Here is a 23,734-nt window from a genome sequence, read left to right on the forward strand (position 1 = left end):
ATTAAAAAATTTCATCCAAAAACAGTTGCATAGTTGTGGTGTGAAAATTTCGCCTCAGTTTCCGCAACCTTCTTTGCATCTAAGCAATACACCATTTGTCAGCCAACAGGCAATGTTTGGTCTGTTTTCAGCATTAAAATGTTTAAAGGTAATACAACAAATGATTGAATCTTTGTTATATGATGCTGTTTTTCATTTTGATAAAGGAGAAAAAGCCACGTAATTGTGAATTAACAGGTTCAATCAGGATTTCTCACCAAACTATCCTCTGTCAAAACTCTCAGTAGCTCCTTTTAAATTAAAGAATACTGCTAACATTAGAGAATTGCTATTAATGGAATTTTAAACTCCTCATCTGAAAACAGGAGAAATATGTTCCACAAGAGCAATGAATCCTTACAACAAATCACATCGCCCAATCTAAACACCTATTTAACACAGTGTTAGTGCTCTGCTCCTGCTTACATTAAATGTACACTTCATGGAAAAAGTGTTTAAATAAAACAAACAATTGTTACAATCATAAACTTTGGCTTTTCTCTTTTTGTTTAATTTATAATTTTCATTAATCTGAATTTTTAAAATGTGTTGACAATCTGATTTATTAACTTTATATAACATATGAAAATATTATACTGTACATTTTATGTAATATTCAGAGCCAGAGAACAGATTTTTACGTGAACTATTCAGTTAGAACAGAAGTGTAGTGTAAGAGTGGAAATTCTGGTATTTCACTCTAAACAAGGTTGGGGTGTTGACAATGACACGCTTTCTGAATTTTAATCTAAAAGCATTAGATAACCATGTTATCGATTTGTCCACTCATTAGAATGCTGAGAAAGAAATGCAGAAATGAAAACTGCTGAGTCAGTGTACTAATATTGTTTTTGCATGTTGCCCAACAGGGAAGACAGTATCTCAAAGAGTGAGTTTAATATGTGCTAAAGTATGCATAAATTTATAATTTTATAATATAAGACAAAGGTAAAATAATAATAGCAATTATAATCAAACATTTTTCAAAAGAGACTTATTTTTGGTGAAGTTATACATAGCACAATATGCTTTAAATGCACTAGACATATATTATTGTTAGTTGATTTATTAGTAGTTAAATGCTCAAGAAATACAGAAGTATTTTAATAAACAACAAAACCAACAATCCCTCCTCAAACAGACACGAAAAAGAAGAAAATACATGCCTACAAGTGTGTAATTATTCTTAGTTTTAATTGCCTTCATGCTGAAAACCATTCCAAAGCAGTTAAAAAAGGAAGCTGAAGAAGAAAATATTATTGTAGAACCTACAGAATACATTAAAGAACAATATAATTGATTTTGGAAGCTATAGTAAACTGAAATAGGCCACTCTGGAGAAAAAAAAAAATACATTGGTCTTTTATGAGTACATCCGTGCTGTTACATGTTGATTACACATTTCTGTTATCATTGCTGTCTTAAATATTCAGCCTTCACCTTAATTTAAAATATGTTAAGCAAGCATAAGCAGTTTTCTGTCAGGCATCACTGCTAGGCAAAGGCAACTTAAAAGTGACTTCCTTCTCCTGATTTCCCTTAGCATAAAAGCATGTGAGTTGTCTCAAGCACCCGGTCTGTAAACCTAAGTCAGCAAAACTCAAATCCTTACAAGAGAAACAAACCAAAGATTATTATGTTTAAAATCTGCAGTCACCTGAAGATATTTTGTTGGTATATTTGAAATAGCTCCCGATTTTTACTCCTAGCCCTATCATTAATGTTTCATATTTTTCATTGCACTGCCATTTCTAGTCTCTGCATTACTGTTTTTTAGTGTTTGCCCCCTTAATCAATGATACTTCACCTATTTATCTCATGCATACTCCTTTTTATTACTATTATTATTATTATTAGTTCTGAAAAACTGATCACGTGCCTTGGGAAAGTTATATTTAAATGAAATAATTTATGCTGTTTATGCTAAACGTGCTGATGTACTGTAGATATGCCAGAAGTCAAGAATGAGACCACTCATTGGTAACCAACAGAGGATGGTTACCAGAAAGCAATTAGCCACATAAAAAAAACTGCTGCTATATTCCTATTGTCCTCAGCTGCTGTAGCCATCACCTGCAATTCAATTGAACCTTTTGCAAAAAAAAAAAAAGCCACCGTCAAGGTTTTTACCAATAGTATTTTTAACAGAGACAATTTATGGTCAGAATTTATGAGTGAAAGTTAAGTCAGAAATTAAGTTGGGCACTGTTACATGAGAAGTTGGAATGGAGTATCTTCAAGACTTTGGCAACCTTTAAAAAGTATCTGGATGAGATACGGGGACATCTTAGCTATTAGTTAAACAAATGAGCTTGATGAACAGAATGGCCTTCTCTCATTTGTCAAATTGCTTATGTTCTTTGGAATTTGAATTCATGAAATGTTCTTAAAGAATTGGAGAAATGTGACTGCTGGTGCACTTTCTTAATTTGAAATCCTCATAAGAATAATAGGGATATGTTAGATTTTTTTTCTGTAATTTATTATACACTGATGGTATAATTAAATTTGTTGATATTTTGTAATATTTTTATTATAACACGTATTTAAATCTAAAGTGAAGATTTTGGAAGAGATAGAGTTATATCCTAATTTTGTTTTCTTTAGAGTGTTATTCCAAACAGAAAAGACTACATTAAATCATTATTTTTTAATGAATTATCACAAAAACATTATATCCCTAGAAATATACAATACATATACAAAAACCACTTTCTTTTTAATAATATTGCTAACTTTACCCATATATATGGGATTCATTCCTTAAAAAAATGCTCCTTGGATCTTAAGCTAATCATTATTGAGACCTCTAATATGGTGTTTTGGATACTTCTGCTGACTAAGGACTTTTTCAAAAAAATGGATAATGCACTTTTAAAGATTTTTCTTTTAAGGTTTTAGTCCAGTCAGTCTGTTTTTCGTACGTTATGTTTAGTTTATTATGTTTCATTGTCTACTTGTTTTGCATTAAACACCAGCCCCTTGCTGTCTGTACATACAGTATATATACAGTATGTAGATACAGTATATACTGTACATTGGTATATTATCTATATTTTCATTCTTGTTTATTCAGACTATACCTTATGTTTATTTACATGTCAGCTGGAATTTTACTTTAACTATTTTTATAATGTAAAAACAGAAAGAAATATTGAGATAATATGCATTGCTAGAAAGCTCTCACTGTGCACATTTAACAAAAGTTATGATTTTTATTAAAATGTTACCTTGTTTACTGTTGTATTATTTTTGTTTACTATGTGTTTTATTTTTTCAAATATTGTGTTGCCCTTATAGAAGTTTATAACATAAAACATAATAACATAAAAAAAACAGAAAGAAGTACCTATACCCCTTCTTCACCTTGCATCTCCAGCTCTTTATTCATCATTCTCTGTTTGCCATCTTCAAGTCATTGTCTAGACTATAAGATGGCTCATTTCCCCACTCATGAAGTTACTACTGAAGGTGACACTGATAAAGATAGGTGTTTAATTTCTAGGAGTGTAGGCATATTTCATTTTTCTAATAAAAGCCCCTTCAGTTCAAATGTGCTTGCACACACTCAGTCTCTCTGTCTTTTTATCACTAGTTTTTCTCTCTTCACAAACAGCTGACCAGCATGTTTCCTTCCAGAGCACGTCTATTGCATGAGGTAGCCTCCTCAGTTAAAGACTTATTCAAGGTAATCTTTATTGTCATCAAGTACACAGAGAGACAGAATAATGAAGCTCACTACTTACAGTGTACATATAGTGTAAATAATACATTGTACACAAATAGACAAAACCATGTAACATACTACTATATTTAAATAAGCAATGTACCAGTACATTTAACTGATACAATTACAGAGTTCCATTTTAAATGCAAGCTCCACAGATCAGTGCAGTGACTGATCTTTTGACATGATAGATAAAGTGACTTGTGCCTAAACTGGAGTGAGAGACTGTGACCTAAGATGTTAGAGTAGGATGAAAGATCAAGCTATCTCATAAACTTGTCAGATTTGGCTCTGATGCTGTAGTATCTTTCTCCAGATGGAAAAAGAATGAAGAATTCGTGAGAAGTGTGAGAAAGGTCCTGCACAATGAATAGTGAGTGGAGAAGTGTCTTCCAGAGAATGGACGGGCACCTTGATAATATTCTCCTCTGACCTCATTATTCTGTGAAGGCTCTTGCAGTCAGACATGTTACAATTTCTGTACAATACCACAATGCAGCTGGTCAAAACACTCTCGATTGTGCCTCTGTAAAACATGGTGACAATGGGAGATACAGTAAGAGGCTTGCTTGCTTTCAGCAGTACCTTTTTAGTTAAGGAAGTAATATTTTTAGTTCATGTGAGATCCTTGGTTGTGGCACACTAAGGAACCTGACATTCTTTATGATCGCCACAATGGAGCCATTGATGCAGACAGGAATATTTTCAATGCAGTTTTTTTCCTGAAGTAAGCAATTAATTATTATTATCAATTATGAGGGGTAATTTGTTTTCTCTGCACCAAATGGCCAGGTGTTCCACCTCCTCACTCGTCATCCCTGCTTATCAATCCTAGCACAGTTGTGTCATAAGCAAACTTGATGATGTAATTAGAGCTGTGTGTGGCTGTGCATCCATGAGTCAGCAAAGTGAAGAGTAGAGGACTAAACACACAGCCCTGAGGAGTTCCAGGACTCACCTTGATGGTGTTTGAAATGTTGTAGTCAATCCAAACTGACTAGGACATCTCTATCAGGGAGTCTGAAATCCAGTTACATAGTGAGGTGTCCAGCCCAAATCCAATCAGTTTTACAATCATCTTCTTGGGAACAAGTGTGTTAAATGCTGAACTACAGCATTCCGACATATGTACCTCTCTTGTACGTGTGTGTTAAGGAGAGGTGGAAAGCAGAAAATATACCATCTTCAGCAGACCTGTTGATTGGATATGCAAATTGCTGAAGATCCAGAGCGCTAGGAAACTGGCACAGAAACTATAGTCTTCCTTTCTTTGCCATGTTGTAACAGCCGACTCACTTGTCCAGAACAGTAGCTACACGACCAAGACCTGTGGCCTGGAAAACCGAGGGAACGTTAGACCAGACAGGCCTATCTCTTCCAAATCACTTCCCCAGTTGACGATCAAACAAGTAAAAAAGCAAACAGTATGTGAAATAATAATGTGAATATATATTGAAAAAAGAAATGAAACAAGCTCCAAACAATGTATATATATCACACCTCAACCAGTCCAACATAACACACAACCCCAAAAGTAACCAGTGGAATATAATAATAAAAGATGCAGAAAAAATATACAAACACACTGAACATGAAACACATACGACACACGGAAGAGTAATGAGAGTGAACCTTGTCCGGCTGATAAGTGTCCCCCAATAAATAACATACGGATGAAAATGCTTGTTTGTTCCTTCCCCAAACTACAAAAAACAGTCTCACCATGCTGTCCTTGGCATGTCTGTATGATCCTGGACCCTGGGGTTTACGTAGTGATGGTTAAGCAGTTGAATGTTTGGCATCGAAAGCAGTAAGCATGAAAAGGGTGTAAATTCCGTATCACCATCTTTCTTTGGTTTCCATTGAAGTGTCCGAGATGTAACTGATCCCCCTTTTCATTTTGTCCTCTTGTTTATATAGCAATGACCCCGGTAAAATTTACAGTATGTGATTGACAGGGACAATTACCTATAGGGGACACAGCTCTACAGCATTCTCCTTCTCCTTTTATTTCCAGGGGGTAAATATTTAAACAGACACACAATGGACTAAATAAATGGAACCAAGCTATAAAAGGCGCAACTCGGCACAGAGCACATTTAAGAAACCTCATTCATGTAACACTGCTACAATGTGACTACTTGGCAGTCTTTTAATGCAGTCCATTATCTAGGTTAAATGGATAAGGTCCCATGCCATGTTGCCTTTTGTGCTTCAATTTGTAAATTCTTTGTCCCACAAGGTTTATACTAACACTTTAAAAAACCTATCTAGAAGCTTTTCAGAAAGGTTTTGTGACTTGTGAACCTTTCATTGTCTAGAACACTACTATTGTTAACAACTGTTGGAATGAAAACAGCCAGAATACCAATAAATACCAATAAATGCTGTTGTGCATAAAGATGATTTGCTATTATGGGTAAAGAATAGCTGTGGTAGGGTGGCACCCTGCCCGGGGTTTGTTTCCTGCCCTGTGCCTTGTGTTGGCTAGGATTGGCTCCAGCAGACCCCCGTGACCCTGTAGTTAGGATATATCGGGTTAGATAATGGATGGATGGATGGTAAAGAACAGCTTCCACAGACTGCTGCAAACTTCAGTAAATTTTAGTTTTTTGTTAAGGTGGGACACCAGCAGTAATTCAATGAACACCAGTTTATTTTCATGTTTATACTCCATGGCCAATATTTTGGTCTCCAAAATGTATAGGATCTACTAGGTATTGCAGAATTAACATAGACTCGGCAAGAGCTACACCTTGTAATGCAGAGACCAAGAACTTCAGATTGACTGAAATGAATTTATTTGTTGCAAAACATTCAAAGGTTGTCTAAATCTTGCTTAAGAGAAAATGTGCGTTTCATTCACCTGTTGTTGTCTTTGTGAATATCTACACTTTAGGATACTCTGCACTGTTATTTTGGATCAAAGTTTTTGTACTTTTACACTAGCACAATAAGAAAAACATCAAAAATATCTTCTCTCCTCCTATTATATGGTAACAAGCCTAATATATATAATGTGTGGCTTTGTTTCATATTAAAGTGGTTTGGTTTACACCTCAATGTCTTAACCACCAGACCATGCTGACTAATAACATTGTTGTGGCCAAGGTTTATTGTTCTTAATACAGTGTTTAGTTGGGGATGAATTTACTTGAAGTACTTCTTAAAAGAAACAGACACTAAATAGATGTTAAGTTCTGTCTTAATTTAAGAACTCATATCTACAGCTATGAGAATAGCCTGGCATTGTATGTCAATGTTTAATTTATTGTTCTTTCTTAGTTGGTTTAAAGTTCTTTATTGCCAATCTGAAGAACTGACACATACTGAACACAATAAATTGATGATTTATTATTACATTTAAGCAACACATTCTAAAAGCAACTTTACATATTTAAACTTTTTCTTATTACTATTGTCCCACTTCATTACTGCTGTCAAATGCATAGAAAGCTAGCTGTCATTAAATTACAATGAAATCTACAAGGTTGTGGTTTCAAACTCACTTCCTTAGATTTTAAACCACAAAAATGTCATTTCCTATATAAATTGCCTAATAAATATAGTGTACACAGCAAAAAATACTCAGTGACTATAGGGCAGCTGGAATTTTTTAGTACCCAAATACTGAGAGTGCACTGTACCTTTTAGATTGGGAGGACCCCGTGGAAGTAGCATAAAGGCTTCAAACTCTGGTAGAGCATCACTTTCTGCATTAGATACTATGGGTGGGACATTGCTTCGTCCAGTGTGAGATGGTGGTGGTGGCTTCTGCCTTTCAGTCATGGTTTATTCACTCAGTTTTGTAATCTGTTTACAAAGACAGAAAAAGAGATGTGCACATAAAAGTCAAAATGTAATACTTTGGTACATGACATTTGTAGTCAATTTACATATAACTTAATTTATATTTTTATATCATATTACCTTTCAGAGTAGTCAGAATATACATATTGTGTCGGATGGCCGTGGCCCTTACCTGGCTGGGATGCCTCGATAGTGGAAGGACCAGGGCAGAGAGTTTATTCAGGACATTATCTCCTCCAGAATGCTAGAGGGCAGCCTTCCTGGATGGCTGTGGTACCATGGATTCCCGCAGGGCATGCTGGGAGTTGGAGTTTGATACAGCCCTGTTGTGTTCCGTGGGGGCTGCCAGGGTGAGCTTCAGAGCCCCACAGTGGACTTTCACCACACCTGGGAGGTATTCCTGGTAATGTTGATGAATCACCTGGAACACTCCCAGGAGCTGAATAAAAGGAGCCGCCTCACTCCATTCAGAGAGCCAGAGTTGGGAGGAAGTGGACAAAGCTTCCCATAAGAGGAGTGGAGGCGAGGCAGAGAGAGAGAGAGAGAGAGAGTGAAAGAAATAATAATAAGAAGGAGACACTGTGAATTGTACTTTGGTGCATTGTACTGTGCACTGCTCCGAGGAGTGAGAAAAAAGCGTCTCCTCACTGTAAATAAAAGTGTATTGTGTGCTGCTCTTATGTCTCTGCCTGTCTGTGTCAGATTAGGGCGGCTGTACGCGTCCTAGTGGTCCACAATATATGGAATTAAATATTGTATGCTGTAAATGACATAAAGTTTATTCATAGTTTTGCAAAATGACCCATAATTGTTTGTCATTGGCTTTCACTTCCCTACTTATGAAAGCACCTCTCTATTAAAAGCAAATTTTGAAGTGACTCCTTAAGGCCTCATTCACACTTCTGTAATTCACACTTCAAGTACTCCAAAGCACACCAGTCAAATACATCGTATCTTCTATTCATGTCTATGTGCATAAGTGTAACATGTTTCTTTTTTTTTTAATGTGACATGCTGCGCATTTATCACATGAAGATATACAAAATGCATCATTCTTCAAATTACTGTATATTCTCACACAGAAAAACTTACTAATCCCTACCAGTAGTCATTTGCCTAGAACTGCCTATGCTGGCCTCAAGTACTGCTATACTTTTAATCTGAATTGCTCTATTAAATGGCTGAAGGCAGAAGGGAAGCATGTATAGCGCAGCATCACAACACTGCCACCCGTCAGACTGAGAAAACATATTGCCCTCCAGGCGGTATGCTGTACAGTTATGGTGTAGTATGATGCATAATGCCACTGAGTGGAATCCACCTATTCCTTTTATTCTGATGTCTACTCCTGTCCAGGTCCCTTTTCATAACATGCTATAGTTTTTGAATTGGTAATAAGCACTTAAAGGTTCATTTGAAGACATGATTAAGCTAAACAAGGTTCAGTATATTAATCAGGCAAACAATGTGATAAGAAAACAGGTATGATGTCAGAATCATTGAGAAACATTAAATTATAATCCATACTGATAGTGTTGAAAGAAATAATATTAAGCCAAGTTCAAAAACTCAAACTGAGATAGAAGAGATAATGCTAGAGACAATGAAATTAAATTCAAGGACAGAACAGTGAGCAGTAGACAAGAACTTTTAAAAATGAATGAATGCATGGTTGTGTTAAATTCCAAAAATTAAGTTAAAACTGACTTATTTTAAAAATTAACATATATATATATATATATATATATATATATATATATATATATATATATATATATATATATATTGGGATGGTCTGAAAAAGATTCAGAAATTTTAGAAGGATATTCATTTTGACAAATGCTAATTTTCATAGCTAGAGTGAAATGGATGGGTGATCATCTGTTAATATTCTGTTTAATACTTTTGTCAAAAGTTTAACCAGATCTTTAAGTTTCCTTGTGACAGTTACTCCTAAACACCTAAACTTTTCTGGCACCATCACAGAAAAGTGATTGAGTTTAATGTAGCATGAAAGAGCATTCACTGGGAAGACATTGATCCCGTTGAATTTATTTTAAATCCAGAGGTCTTATGACATTTTCCTAGAGGCTTTTGTATAAACAGTAGTGATGAGGTTGAGTCTAAGATATGTAGACTACTTCACAAAGACCTAAACCAGAAGATGGACTTAACTTTAAAAAAATTAATTATTTATATATTCTGGAAGGCATTTAATCTACCCTCACACTCTCGCCCTTCTATCAGCTTGCCATTCCTGTCCGGGTGACCAAATGGTTTGTATTTGTATCTCAAATGGCCTGTTGTTCATTTTGAGCTTCTGAGAAGCTCTTTTAACAATGGAAAGGCACTATATACATAAATTGTATTATTATTTATACCCTGTTACTCAGCTGCTAATAAATATATGTACATTAAGACTGTACAAGGCAGAAGTCAGTAAAAACACAACTGCTTGACTAGCCATGGAAAAAAAAGAATTGTGCTCAGAACTCTCTGTATGTCTTGGTATGTGCTGAAGTCTAATATTGCTAATTAACCAGCAATCCAGTAGTCCATTATCTAGTTGAAATATGGTACAGCTGTATAGCAACTTTTAAGGCAGGGACAGTTTTACAAGTTACACCTTTACATAATAACCACAAATTCCAACCTTCTCTAAACTGTATTCATCTTATGGAAAGTATCTTATCCTTTAGAGTTCTTGATATAGACAAATCCTTGTATCTATAGATCTGCTATCTCATACATATCATATGCCCAAAACATTTTTTCTATCTACATTGAACAAGTTAGAGATTTTGTGAAAATGGGAAAGTGTCATTTCCATTAGAATTTCAAGCAAGGATTGGAACTCAGGTATTCAGAAAATACTGTACATTCCTTTTCAATTTGTGCAAAGCACACTATAATTCAGCTAAGAATTGCACATCACACACGTATGTCTCATTTCACACTGTCAAAAATATATGTAGGACAAGATAGATGCCCACCTCACTAGGTCATATGTTTTGGAGTGTCCTACACTTAGAACATTTTGATTTATTTTTTTTTTGTATCATATCTAAAATGACTCCCACCTCTTTAATATTTGGAGTAAAAGAAAATGTATTTGTGAATACTCAGTGCTAGAACTGGAAAAAAGAAGTGTCTGTACTCAAATTGTTTCTGCACTGTAAGCCAGGCAACAGACCGCATTGAATCCATATACTGTACACTGTCAGGGATTATATGTCGAAAGACCCTTGTAGATTTATAGTCTCCAACGTGCAAGTAATAAAAGTGCAAGGACTTCTACATTACAACTCGAATAACAATTTCTATAATTCTGCGAGGTTGTGAGAAGTGCGGACATTCAGTAAACTTCCAATACATATAAAAAACATCCAGTACCCCAAATAGAAAAATTGAGAAATGCCTGTATTCTGTATTGAACACTAGCCCACTTCAAACACTGCCAGTACAATATTACTTACACAAAGACTCATCATGCTTAATCAGAAGAATCTTAATCCAACTCCCCTAACTCAAAGGGAAAGTGATATACTATATTACCTTAAACTGAAAAAAATAATAAAATTCTTTCTTTTATCAATAGATCATGAATTTTTTTGGAATGTGGCAAGAATTCATTATTTTGTTGCATAATAGCTTGCCAAGTCATTGCTCAATTATTGGTGCAGGTTTAATATAAATATAAATCTCATTGGACCTTTTTCCAATGTGGATAGGTGGTTTGATTAAGGAAAAGATTTATTGGTAACCAAGACATTTGTTTTGCTGTCTTGACAAAGAATATTTTAAATGAATTGAGTTTTGGACTGATACTTGGTTTATTTATTCTTATGGTTTGGAAATTTTGGCTGTTAAAAGAGTATCCTTTTTCTGTTTCCTTTTTTCAAAACCCTGTTTCCTGTTCCATCATATTCTTTAACTTTTTTGGCTGATAGCTTATGACAGTGGCATCACATGATATAATCACAAGGACAGTATGTAAGGTGGCGGCACAGTAGTTCTGGTGTCCAGGATACTGGATTCTGTATAAATACTTTAGCATTAAAAAAAAATAATAATAATCATCTTCATCATCACTATGCATAAGCAGGAGGGAAGGAAGAAAGATAACATCAGCTAAACTCCCTCTAAATTAACCAAGTACAACAAATTTCAGAGCAAGATATCCGACAAGTCATGTAAAATAATTGTTTAATAAAACTGCATTGTATATTGGGCTGTACAGCTCTCTGCTTATATGAAAATGCAATTTCTCTGTGTTTTATATTTCGTCTACAATTTAACAAACATGTACAGATTGAAACCAGTTTATTTTAACACATTCACACTTGGGGTCCATAGAATGGTCAATTTTCCTGGCAAAGCTCAAAAACAAATTCTGCACCACAGCATCTAATTCTGATTTAATTAAGCTACACCATACCAGTGTATTAGCCTGCTGAGCTACTGGAATATACTTCTAGATCTGGGAAGCAAATTTTAGAATTTTTGTAAAGAAAATTTATTGATCTCTTATTTCTATATTGTAGCAGCCTTATTAATTAAGATGAGCAATAATATGGGTTTTGATGTTGAGAGCATCTTTTTTTTTAATAGTCACATTATTGTAATTTGAGTCTCATGACAATTTGATCAACGAAATGTATATTAACTGAATATTAAAGTAGTGTACTGTACTATACTGTAGTGATTCCTTGGAATTGTAAGAAGGCATGTATTAGTGTAGTTGACATTTTGGTTTATTTATTATAGCAATTTCTGCACCCCTTTGTTTCATTACAGTATAGAGGGAGCTAGAGACTCCCCCAGCAGCAGTGACTTAAAGGCAGGAAAGAAACCTGAATGGGATCCTCTTTTGTTGAGTAAACTAACATGTACACTGACAGCTTATTGTACCTGGTCAGTTTAAAGCTACCACTCATAGTAACACTTATATGTATCAGAATGTTAAAACCAAATGAACACAAGTAAATACACAAAGCCCGCACAGATTATGATGTGGATAATCATCAAACCTAAGTCTTTGTGTAAAAAAAAACTGTAAATTGTTAGCAGAAAAGTGAAATGTTTAAGATTATATTAATTTATTTTATTTTATTAATTATATTCTTTAATTTTATTTTTGGGGCTGATACTGCCAGAATAACCCAACTGATCCAGAATGTTATTAAGATTATTCAAGACTCTCTCTCTATATATATATTTATATATATATATATATATATATATATAGATATACAGTATATACTGTATATATATATATATATATATATACTAAATATATATTATTTCCACTTTTACTTTAAAAACTTTTGTAAAAACAATACTTGTCCTTTATTTCTGGCCCTGGGCGAAAACGCTGCTCGCGTTGTGAAGGGAGGGGCGGCTGAACACACACTAAGGAGATGCCATCAGATCATCTCCTGTCTTTCTGCTGTTGGCGAGCTGCCTGTTCTGCTTGTTGCATGTCTTTGTTTTAAGAGCTGGAAGCAAATGATGCGTGTCTGCCAAAAGCAATCCAACAACTGCTAGGTTAGATGTCCGTGGACTTGTTTTAAATGATGGCTCAGTGCCTTGTCTCGTATAATGTAGGTAAAAACAATACTTGTCCTTTATTTCTGGCCCCGGGCATGGTTAAATCTCTTTCTCGCAGGACGTATAACGCTGCTCGCATTGTGAAGGGGGGGCAGCTGCTGTCGTCAATCATTTTAAAGCCTGTACAGCCACTGTCCTTTTTGCCACTATGTGTCTCTGCTGCTCGCGATGTGATCGCTTCTCCGTGATCATAAATATATACCTGACTGAATTGTGTTTTCTTTGAAATTAAATTTGTCGTTGCTTTAACTGTTGTGGGACCACAGATTCTCATAGCGTATGGTCCATTATTGTGTAAATCTACGTTTTGTTCATTGAATGATGCGAAGTCGAAAAGACTTTGTTTTCTGCTGTTTACCTTTTTTTATTTCTGACCTCACTTTGTCCTGCTATTTTTTCAATTACACATGGTCCTGATGATTAATTTCCTTTTGTTTGCGCTAATGCGATCTTTACTATCTTTTTTTGATACTGTAGAGACTGACGTAATAAAGTGTCAAAAAGTTTTACTTGAACAATTGCCGACTTCATAACCCCAAACACAACTTTCTAGCACCCTCTCCAACCGCTCATCCCCTGGGTCTAACCCCCCACACACACACCACCTTCAATGCATCAAGCAATTCCCTGCTATCAGTCTTCCGTGCTGTACTCCGCCCTCCCTCAATCGGACCTAACAATCACAAAACAAAAAAGGCTTCAACTTGGCTGGGACGCTACAATACTTTCGAATTTTACTGCTTTCATATTCTTTATCTTACTCTGTACTGTATGTGTATCGTGCCATCATTTGTTTGAGCCTTTCGAATTTCACTGCTTTCATAATCTCTTATCTGCCTTTATTTCTCTTTGGGTCTCTTTTCTTCAAGCTGCTCTTTCTTCTTTGCTTAGACATTGACGTTTCTTCTAGAACTTATTGTCCTTATATGCTTTATATGTGCTGAGAGCACAGGATCTGTGTGTGCTACGTGCCTTTACACGACTGAGTGTTTTGCTGGCCGTGCTCTTATTTGATATAGTTTGCGTCTCGCGGGTCTTTTAAGTGTTTTCTGAGAACTTCCGAGAAGATCACATCTCATTGGCCTGCTTTTCCTTTCCAGGATTTTTTTTATAATAAGAGAGATGTGTGTTTTATAAGGTACATTTGAGTGGGAGGCATCTCCAGGCTTTCTGTAATGCCTGTAATTCCACCTCAATATGCGTGTTGGAGCTATCTCTTACACCTTTTACTCTTTTGCCCTCAGAACTGAGGAACATTCACAAATGGAGCTCTAACGTCACTTGTGCCTCTAATGCAGAAGTCCTATCTCTTCTGCTGTGGGATTCACATAAGAACCAAACAAGGCAGTATAATTCATTTACTTTAAGACTCACATTTGCATAAGATGCTTCACCTCAACTTAATATTGGAATCTTCATCTTTTTTCTTTATTAAGTTGGCATTTGACCCTACCAATTAAATGGGGTTTACCTCTGGTGCCCCAACCTTTAATGCTTGTATTTTGCCATTCTTACAAAATATTGTTAACATTGGCCGGTTTTGGAACATGAAGGAGAATTGAAATATTCTTGGAATCCTGAAGTACATTTTGAATAAGCTCCTGTTGGTTCCTGCTGGTTCTTGTTAAGGAACAGGCTAGCTCTTGGCCTGAAATTGTTTGCAAGTATACCAGAATTGATCAAGGATGAGCTTAAAAGGGTCTGTTGACCAGAAGTCAGTTGAACGTGGATGTTCTGCTAAAGAAGAATGATGGTAATTGTGGGGTAATTGCTGATGAATAGCAGAATTATAAATGATTCTGCTCCAACGATGTTGTTAGTCACACCTCTTAAGCTTAAAGACTGTGAATGCAATAAAAACAGCATCCAATATGTTCTTGATCATTTGTAGCAATACAGAAGGAGTTAATGAAACATGAAACCATTTGTTCATTTCTTTTAAACTCTTACAGATGCACATTTTTACATTTGTCAAATAACTATTACCATGAAAAAACAGTTAATTATAGGCATTCAAATAGATGGAGAATAAATTGTGAGGGGAAAAATGTTGCTTTTAATGAGACATCAGTGACTTGTGAAACTCCCGTTATTCCCTTGTGATGTAAAATCCCCAAAGGGTATACAGGACATTAACCAGATTGTCACGTCAACTAAACAGGGGGCTCAGAAACAGACTCTGGTGAAAAACTGGATGGCTGGTAGCTCTGCCTGGAGGCTGATAATAATTAAAGAGAATCTCAAAGTGCCAGTTTGCTAACTGACTGAAACGATATTTGGATCAGGACTGTGAATAAAAGCATTTCATATATTTTCTTAAAAGTGGCTTTTGAAAAATTAGTTAAAGTGTTTGTCTGTGGTAATTACTTTCAGGCTTGAAGAGTTCAAAATTAATAGACGGTTCAGTGCACTCTTAGATGAGGGAGTATGCTGAGCAAAGAATATATTTTCTCTTACAGAGTTAAGAAAAGCAACAAGCTTTTTATGTACTGCACAACATTTTAGTTGTTTACATTCCTATTTTTTTACACAATACATTATATTTTCAGTTTGCATTGACAGGCATACAGCATTTCTGCTCCTAATCTTCAGAAATCTAATCAGATTTTCAGGAAAATTTAAACCGCCCCAGTATGACAGAGTGTGGATGTGTTTGACTTTAAGTGTAACCCAACATGAACTATTGTCTCACTCAGGGTTGTTTTCTATTTTACCAAAATCTTGTAATGGATAAGCAGATTGAACTAATGAATGAGTTAAAGGAAAGTAGTGTGGGGATACAGCTGGTAGTACTGCCACCTCAGAGAGCTTGAATCTGGATTTCTTGCTGGTATGCCATCTGTCTAGAACGGGTATGTTCTGCCATTGTTTTCTCTGGCAAATTACAATGACTGCATTTTTCCAAGCACAGTGCAAAGACATACAGTGAAGATAATTTAAGAAAATCTAAATTGGCTTAATATAATAGGATGTGTGTGTATGAGTAAATGTAATGGCTAAATGTAAGTCTGATTCCTGGATAGATTACCTACTACATAAAGTTTACATATTCTTCCTTCTGTTGCATGTTTCCTTGAAGCATCTCAGTTTCCTTATACAGGAAACAGACATGCATCTGGAATGAATGGCAGCTCTAAACTGGTGTTACATAGATGAATGGGACATCCATACAGAGTTGTTGTCTTACTTGGTACTTGATGCTACCAGGGACAGTCAGCAACACCCAGGTCAGGTCAGGTTAGGTTAGGTCAGCTTAAGGAACATGCACTGGTACAGTGTGTTGCTGCAACCACCACACTACAAAACAGCTTGGGATCCTGCAGACATGCGGCCCAGTCCCTTCCTCTGGAAATGACCCTCTGTCTGCCACAGCCGGGTGTTATGAGGGTGTCCCCTTGGCCTGGTCCAGCCCCTCAGGGAGTCATGCCACATGGCCGTAGTGCTGTAACTGACATTCCCCCCCAATGCATGTAATGTGCCTCATTCAGGACTCCATGAGCAACAGCTCATTTGACACAAAGTCAGGTAAAGTCAGCATTAGATGAAATGACCCTTTGTAGGTGATTGCATGTGTATGAGTGGATCTCCCATCCAATTTTGAATCCTACAGTTTGTTTAAGAATATCAAGGCTGGTTCTGGACTGATTGAGATCATTTATGTTAGGTACATTGCCTCATGGGGACTGTACAGTCTCGTGGCCTCGGAACCCCTGCAGATTTTGTTTATTTTTTGTCCAGCCGTCTGGGTTTTTTTTTTTTCTGTCCTACTTGGCAGACCTTACTTTATTCTTTGTTAATTAGTATTGCCTACTTTTATTTTTATATTTTTTCTTTCTTCATCTTGTAAAGCACTTCGAGCTACATCATTTCTTTGAAAAAGTGCTATATGAATAAACATTATTGTTGTTCTTCTGGCTCCCTGCTAAATCTGCAGTGAATAAATTAGTTCAGAAAGTTGAATAGATTGATAATGATATGCAATGCATATGTATTAAGTACAACTAAAATCAATTATAATGTCAGTATTTAAACTAAAACATACAGAATCCAGAACTTTGCAATCAGATTCAAAAGATTTGTTTCAGCTCCACAATTGTAACCCAAGCTCTAGCTATAACCTACACATTTGTAGACAGCAAAGTTTGAGAACATTAATCTAGATAAGTGGGTTTCAGAAATGGATGGATGGATTTAAATAGATGTGCAGGTAATACTTTAAGGTGTTAAATTCTGAGGATTTATAACCTCCCTACTAACTGGTTTTAACCATAAAGCACTCTGCAAAAAAAACATGTAAGACAACTGAGATCTTCTGAAGTCAAACTTCTTGATGTTTAGCAAGACTCAGCATGTGCACTCTCCATTGTGGTGGCCACTGTTTAACTCAGTCCGTCAAAAGCAGACAGTGAAACTCCTTTAGTCACAGCATTCATACTTGCCTCTTACCAACTTCTTTCTGAAACCGACTAACATTAGGTGGCTTTTCTTAACTCTCTCACTTTTACTTTTTTTGCAGTACTGTATTACTTGCAAACAGTGAAATGGTTTAACTTGTATTATATTATATGCATTGCCTTTCAAAACACTTTACAGACCAGTTTATAGCAGAGGACATTATAAAAATGAAAGAGAGAGTGAAGCATACATAAACCTTCATTTTTAAAGATTATAAAAGAAAAAGGGACTTCAGAACAAGCCCAAATGAATTCTGAAAGATTAAAACTAAGCAAGATTCCAATTACACAAAGTAATCTGTCATGACCATAATGATGTCATTATATTCTAAGAAAGTTAATTTAATATAAAGAGAGGTTCATTTTTTTTAAAGAAAATATTGAGCATGTTTGTATTAAATATGGCTTGTTATAATAACAAATAGCCAAAATCTGCAACTCTGAACTTACTTTTAAAAACCTTTTTAACAGATTTGCAAGATTTGACACGTTTTAGGTTAGCTAATAATAATAAACAAGTAAGCAAAATAACTGTACCTTATTAGCAGGACAAAGGCGCCTTTCTTTGTGCTCTTAAACAGAGGTCACAAATGGAGAGAACAAACTTCTGCTTCTAGTTACACCCAGATGGCTGAAAACACCACGGGCAAAGTCAGGAATGGGACAGTTTCCTCTCTGTGGTCTAACTAAGCAGTCTTTACTGACAACAGCTACTCATTAAAAGACGGGGAGACATGACCTCCTGCAAGGTGGGCGGAGTCCTGAGAATGGTGAGCTCATTAAAATGCAGCCAGGCATGTTCTACCTCTGCTAGAAAGTGGAATGCTTGAGTCTGCTGAACCTTTGTTCCTGTTTGAATTGTGATAAGATGTTCCATGGACCTAACTAGATGTGGAATAAGCAAATGTGTTTTCTGAATTTCTGACATGCACTGCAAAAAATATATATGCAAAAACTAGACTAACTTGTTTTGTTTTTATTTAGCAAAAAACAAATGTGCCAATGGGGTAAGTAAATGTACTTGACAAGATTTCTTAAAGTAAGTTAAATAATAATAAATGCACATTTTGTGATGAGTCAATAATTCATACAATGAGAAAAACAAGATTTAATGTTTTAATAAACAATTTTCCACTTAAATAACTTTATTTTTTTGGCAGTGTAGTAACTGACATGTCCTTTGCATTGATTTTATTTGCATGCATAGCTCACTAATATGTGCTGATTTTCTTTTTTTAACACAATCTACAACTTGTAATGCTAAAGACGTGCCTATATTTTTATATCATTATATATGGTGCACTTTTAATTAATAAAATCTGAGAGCAATACACATTTACAAACCTCACAGAATTCATTTAAATATATTGTCATTACACCTTATAGTAGAATAAAAAGTATTTGTTATTGTTCTAAAATAAAATCCAGAATGATATTCAACATCATGGTTTCAAACCCAAAACAATGCAAAACATAAAAACACTACACAATTAAAGAATAAATACAAATTATGACTTAAGTCAACTGGAAGTCTACCCCCTTCCTTACCATTCTAGAATATGCACATACTCAAAGCCCCTTAAATCTAAGGTGTGAAATCAAGTGAACTGCCAGCACACAGGTTTATTGGCCTACGGAGAAGGAGGACAGCATAGCTGTTCATTGACTCTATGGCGGTTGCTGCACAAGCAGGAAATGAGGAGGGGTACAAGGAAGCAGCAAATGGTAGGAAGAAAGTAATGGAAGTGGACTATTTATTGAGAGCAGTGGGCGACTGGCCTAACAATTAAGTTGGAACTTTATGTTCTTGCTAAATACACTTTTGTGCTCTAAATAGAAGGTCAATCTTCTGAAAACTTCTTTGGTCATTTTTGGGATTAAGGCAATTGTTTGTATATTGTGACCCTTAAAAACCTGGGTTCCTATTTCATTCAGATTCCACCTGAGATTAGTCTGCTTCAGTGCATGAAAACACCAGACTACTAATGTTTTTACTCCAGTAACTTTACTGATGACCAAAAGTATCTGATTAAAAGTAAAATAAATGGCCCTAAATAATTAACTTTATTCTGGAACTGAATGAAATACTAACATACTGTAATTTAAAACTAAATCCAGTTTTTTGCCTTAAGAAACTGGTTGAAAAAATATACAGCAAGCAACTTTTATTATGATTGTATAAACAGTATATAATGAAATGTTTTGTTACAATGTCATTTGCTGTGTTTTTTAACAAAGAAACTGAGTAACTTGTGTTTACAATTGGCCTCTTAGCCCTGATGAGATTTCTATATCAGTTTTGAAGAAACATCCTGACCAATGCAATGTACTTTTGTTGCAATATCTCCTCCACCTCCTAATGATACTTGGTAAGATTTCAGTAACAGAAGTTAGTGATCAGGAAATAAAAAGACAAAAGGACTGGACAGATGTATGGTCAATAAGCAGGACCTACACAGCAAAATAGTCTGGATTGAGACATGATACCACACAGAGGAGCCATCACCAGATGCTGTACAGTATACTGTAAGACTTCATCATTGTCTCCATATATTCAGGTGCTGCCCCATTAACTACTCTGTAGGCAAGCATCAGGGATGTGGAGTTAATGCGTGCTGCTACGGGGAGCCAATGTAGCAACTTGAACAGTGAAGTAACATTTTGCAGTCTCAGCTGGTTAAATACAAGACAGGCCACTGCATTATGGACCATAGGCAGTGGCTTGATAGTACATGCAACAAGACCAAACCCTAGACCAGAAGTTGGGCTGCATACTCTATCAGATAACCATTTTGTACAGCATGAACCTACACGATCAAGAAACATAGAAATGTGGTCAGAAAAAGATAGCTGTTCATTAATCACCATCCCAAGGTTGTGTACTGACATAAGGTGGTGTACAGATAGAAAAGTATAGGACCCAGAACCGATCATTGGGGTACACCTGTGCTTGTCTTGTGTACCTTTGACAACTCTCCTTACCAGGACACACTGTAGGATCTGCCCGAGATGTTGGCCTGAAACCATCTGAGAGCAGTCCCAGTGATACCCAGTTCAAAGAGGGTGACAAGTAAGATATCATGGCTGACTGTGTTGGAGGCAGAGGAGAAATCTAGGAGGATCAGAACCGATGACATGTTAGTAGCTCTAGCAAGTCATTGCTGGTTGACTACAGTTAGCAGAGCCATCTTCGTCGGACTATTATAGAATTTGTTATAAAATTTAGTGTCATTATAATAATATCTTCATACTGCCAGTTTATTTTAAAAAGTTCAATGGGTACAACAATTGTGTTCATTGTTTTCCTGGATTATGTCTTATTGTTAATGACTCAAATATTTGTTGCTGGCCATATGAGCTAACAGTGGCGCAACACCCGATGGCAACCCAATGCTATTATAAAAGATGGTGGTGCATTCTGACTGTTTGGATCAAAACTAAAAGATTAGTGTCAGACTGAAACACTTCTAGAATAAAATAATAATAAAGCATTTATTTTCCAATAGCTTTATTTGTGAATTGTGACTACAAGCTAGGTTATTATTTGGTGAGCTGATCTTTCTACTCTCAGTGTACTAGCCTTCTTCCGGTCCATTTGGAACAACAATTTTTCTAAATGTTCATGACATCCATGAGATGAAGCCATTAGGAAAAATAGGAACTCCAAAATAGCAGAGAAAAGTATTAAAAAAAAGGATTCATATTGGTGAATCTGGCAGCCAAATGTAAAGAGGACTGTTTTGATCTTGTCACACTAAAATTCTCAAAAAGACTGTAGGCAGAAAAGGCTAGTAACAGGTTTGAAATAACTGAATAGGCCTCACTAGGCAGACTAGCTCCAAACTGAAAAGGCAGGCTTTTGTGACAGGTGTCTGGTCACACTTACAGGTAATCTAACTTAGACACCATTTAAATATCCGACTACGCCACCCAGTTTTATTAAGAGACTGGGAACTCCTGAAATTTACCAATAATAGCACACAGGTTTCTTTAAATTGGACGGTGAGTAAACACACAATGAAAGACACACCATCAATTTCAGGAAAAGCAACAGTAACTTCTATTACACTAGACAATAATAAGTACATGAAAAAGATAAATGAACATAAACAAAATCTAACAATATCAAAAACGAATTTCCTTTTTTTAAAAGGAAAACACACAGTCCACACTCTAAAAGTCCGTCAAAAACAAGGAATGGAGGATACAACCTTTAGTGGTGCAGAATCCAGTTTGTACACTGCCCCAACACTTAATCGTTCAACCGTCCATGGATGCACTCTGTTCACCGGACACTCGTTTCACAACAGAAGTTTTGTCCAATCGTGGAATCCCTGTCAGCGTCTCTTCGTCGTTCCTTTTTTTCCACTCTGGGCTCCTTGTGTTGCTGTGATGTAGGCATGCCTCATTTCTCGTCTGCCAGCTTTGTTCGGTCGTTTCATGCGGCTTCCCTCTCTCGCTGGACCCACAACTGGTGTCTCCTTGTGGAGCTGCCTCTTCCTCCCTGAAAGTAAGTGTTGCCATCCTTGTGCCTCACGTCGCACCAGCCATGCACCCCAGTCTGCCAGTGAGCCCCTGTGCTCTCTGCAAGTCTTGGCAGCGTTCTCAGTGGACTGTCCCTCTTTTGCCTTCTCCTGCCCAGAAGTTTAAATCTCCTTCAAGTCCCTTCCATTATCAGTTCTGGACAAACGGATTAAACAATAGCACATCTAAATTTCCTGGGTTTAACAATTAATGAAAATACAAGTTAACAAAATGTATTGTTACCAACCATTAAAGAGTACAGATCTGCTGATTAGCAACCAATATTGTCAAACATTTTAATTTCCAAGTCAGGTAAATACAGAAATCCTCCAAGGAAGGAGCAGTTCTGTTATCACAACTTGGTGTTGTTTGTAATCTCAACCAGCCAAAAACTTCAAAGTGGTGACTCCTTTGCAATACAGCAAATACCTACAATCTGCAGACAGCCTTTTAACTTCTCACGCCCAGTGCCAACAATGGGTGCCTATTGTCTGTCCATCTGCTGGGTTTTAAATGTAATATTGACATGTCAATATTGACTAAGTATACAAAAATTGTCCCCCTCTGACACTTGGATGAGGCAAAGGCTTTCAAAATGTTAAATGCTCATAAAGTGAGCAGAGATAAAAAACATAAAAAAACTATTATTAAAGAGGTTTCATAGAGATAGTCAGAAAACATGGCAGCAGCAAAACAAGGCTTGCCTGAAATACACAACCTAAAATCAGACCATTCCAAAAATCACAAATCAGGAAATAGTGTCTTAACTCACAACCTGGGGTCAAAACCTGAAAATCCACAAAGAAATAAAGTGCAAACCCTATACCAGAACAGAAACAGTGCCAAAGCAGCTATTTCATTATGAATTCCAATGAACATGATTACTCAGCTGCAGTGTCACATTGGATATCCCCATGTCCCCCTGCAACAGACAGACTAAAGGTGATATAACTTAAGGAGCTAGATACCACAAACCAACATTTATAAACACTGTAATGCCGGGCGTGTACAGCCGCCCCAACCCCAACACAGACAGGCAGGACACAGGTTTAGCACACAACACACAGTTTTATTTACAATTGGGTAGCTCTATTTCCCTGCTTCCCGTGAGTCAGTACATAAATACCTCAGTACACAGCACACTTCTTCTCTTCTTCCTTCCACCTCCACTCCTCCAGGCAAGCTTCGTCCACCCCCTCCAAGTCTGGTTCCTGACTCCTAGCGACTGGCCCCTTTTTATAGGGTACTCGGAAGGACTCTAGGTGCCTACTGAGCTTCTTCCGGCCAAATAGGGCCTCGAAAATGTTCATCTACCCCCTGGTGGTGGCCACGGACCCCAACAGGGTTGAGCTTCTATGCTAATTACTCATGGCCATTCAGGGGAGAAACTGTCCTGGAAATACTCTCTCCCCCAGTCCTTCTATACTCGGGGCATCCACAACAACACCAAATTATCAATAACATAAAAATGGAGACAAAAATCAAATCAACAATAATTAAAAAATATTTAAATAAACTGAAATCATTGAAACTCTGGTTGAAACATAACAGAGAAAAGTTCAAAAAGGAA

General features: G+C 36.3%; 1 protein-coding gene across 1 annotated transcript in view; it reads right to left on the bottom strand.

The window, feature by feature from the left end:
- LOC120529507 (coagulation factor XIII A chain-like) overlaps positions 1–18,336 on the bottom strand; it is a 255,609-nt gene extending 237,273 nt beyond the window's left edge. The window contains exons 1-2 of the mRNA XM_039753362.1: positions 18,178–18,336; positions 7,414–7,579 (exon numbers count right to left, since the gene is read on the bottom strand). Of these exons, the coding sequence (XP_039609296.1) occupies positions 7,414–7,555 (142 nt within the window). The 5' untranslated portion in view covers positions 7,556–7,579; positions 18,178–18,336. The remainder of the gene's footprint in view (positions 1–7,413; positions 7,580–18,177) is intronic.
- Positions 18,337–23,734: the final 5,398 nt, after the last annotated feature.

Source organism: Polypterus senegalus, chromosome 5 (assembly GCF_016835505.1).
Source record: "Polypterus senegalus isolate Bchr_013 chromosome 5, ASM1683550v1, whole genome shotgun sequence".
NCBI lineage: Eukaryota > Metazoa > Chordata > Cladistia > Polypteriformes > Polypteridae > Polypterus > Polypterus senegalus.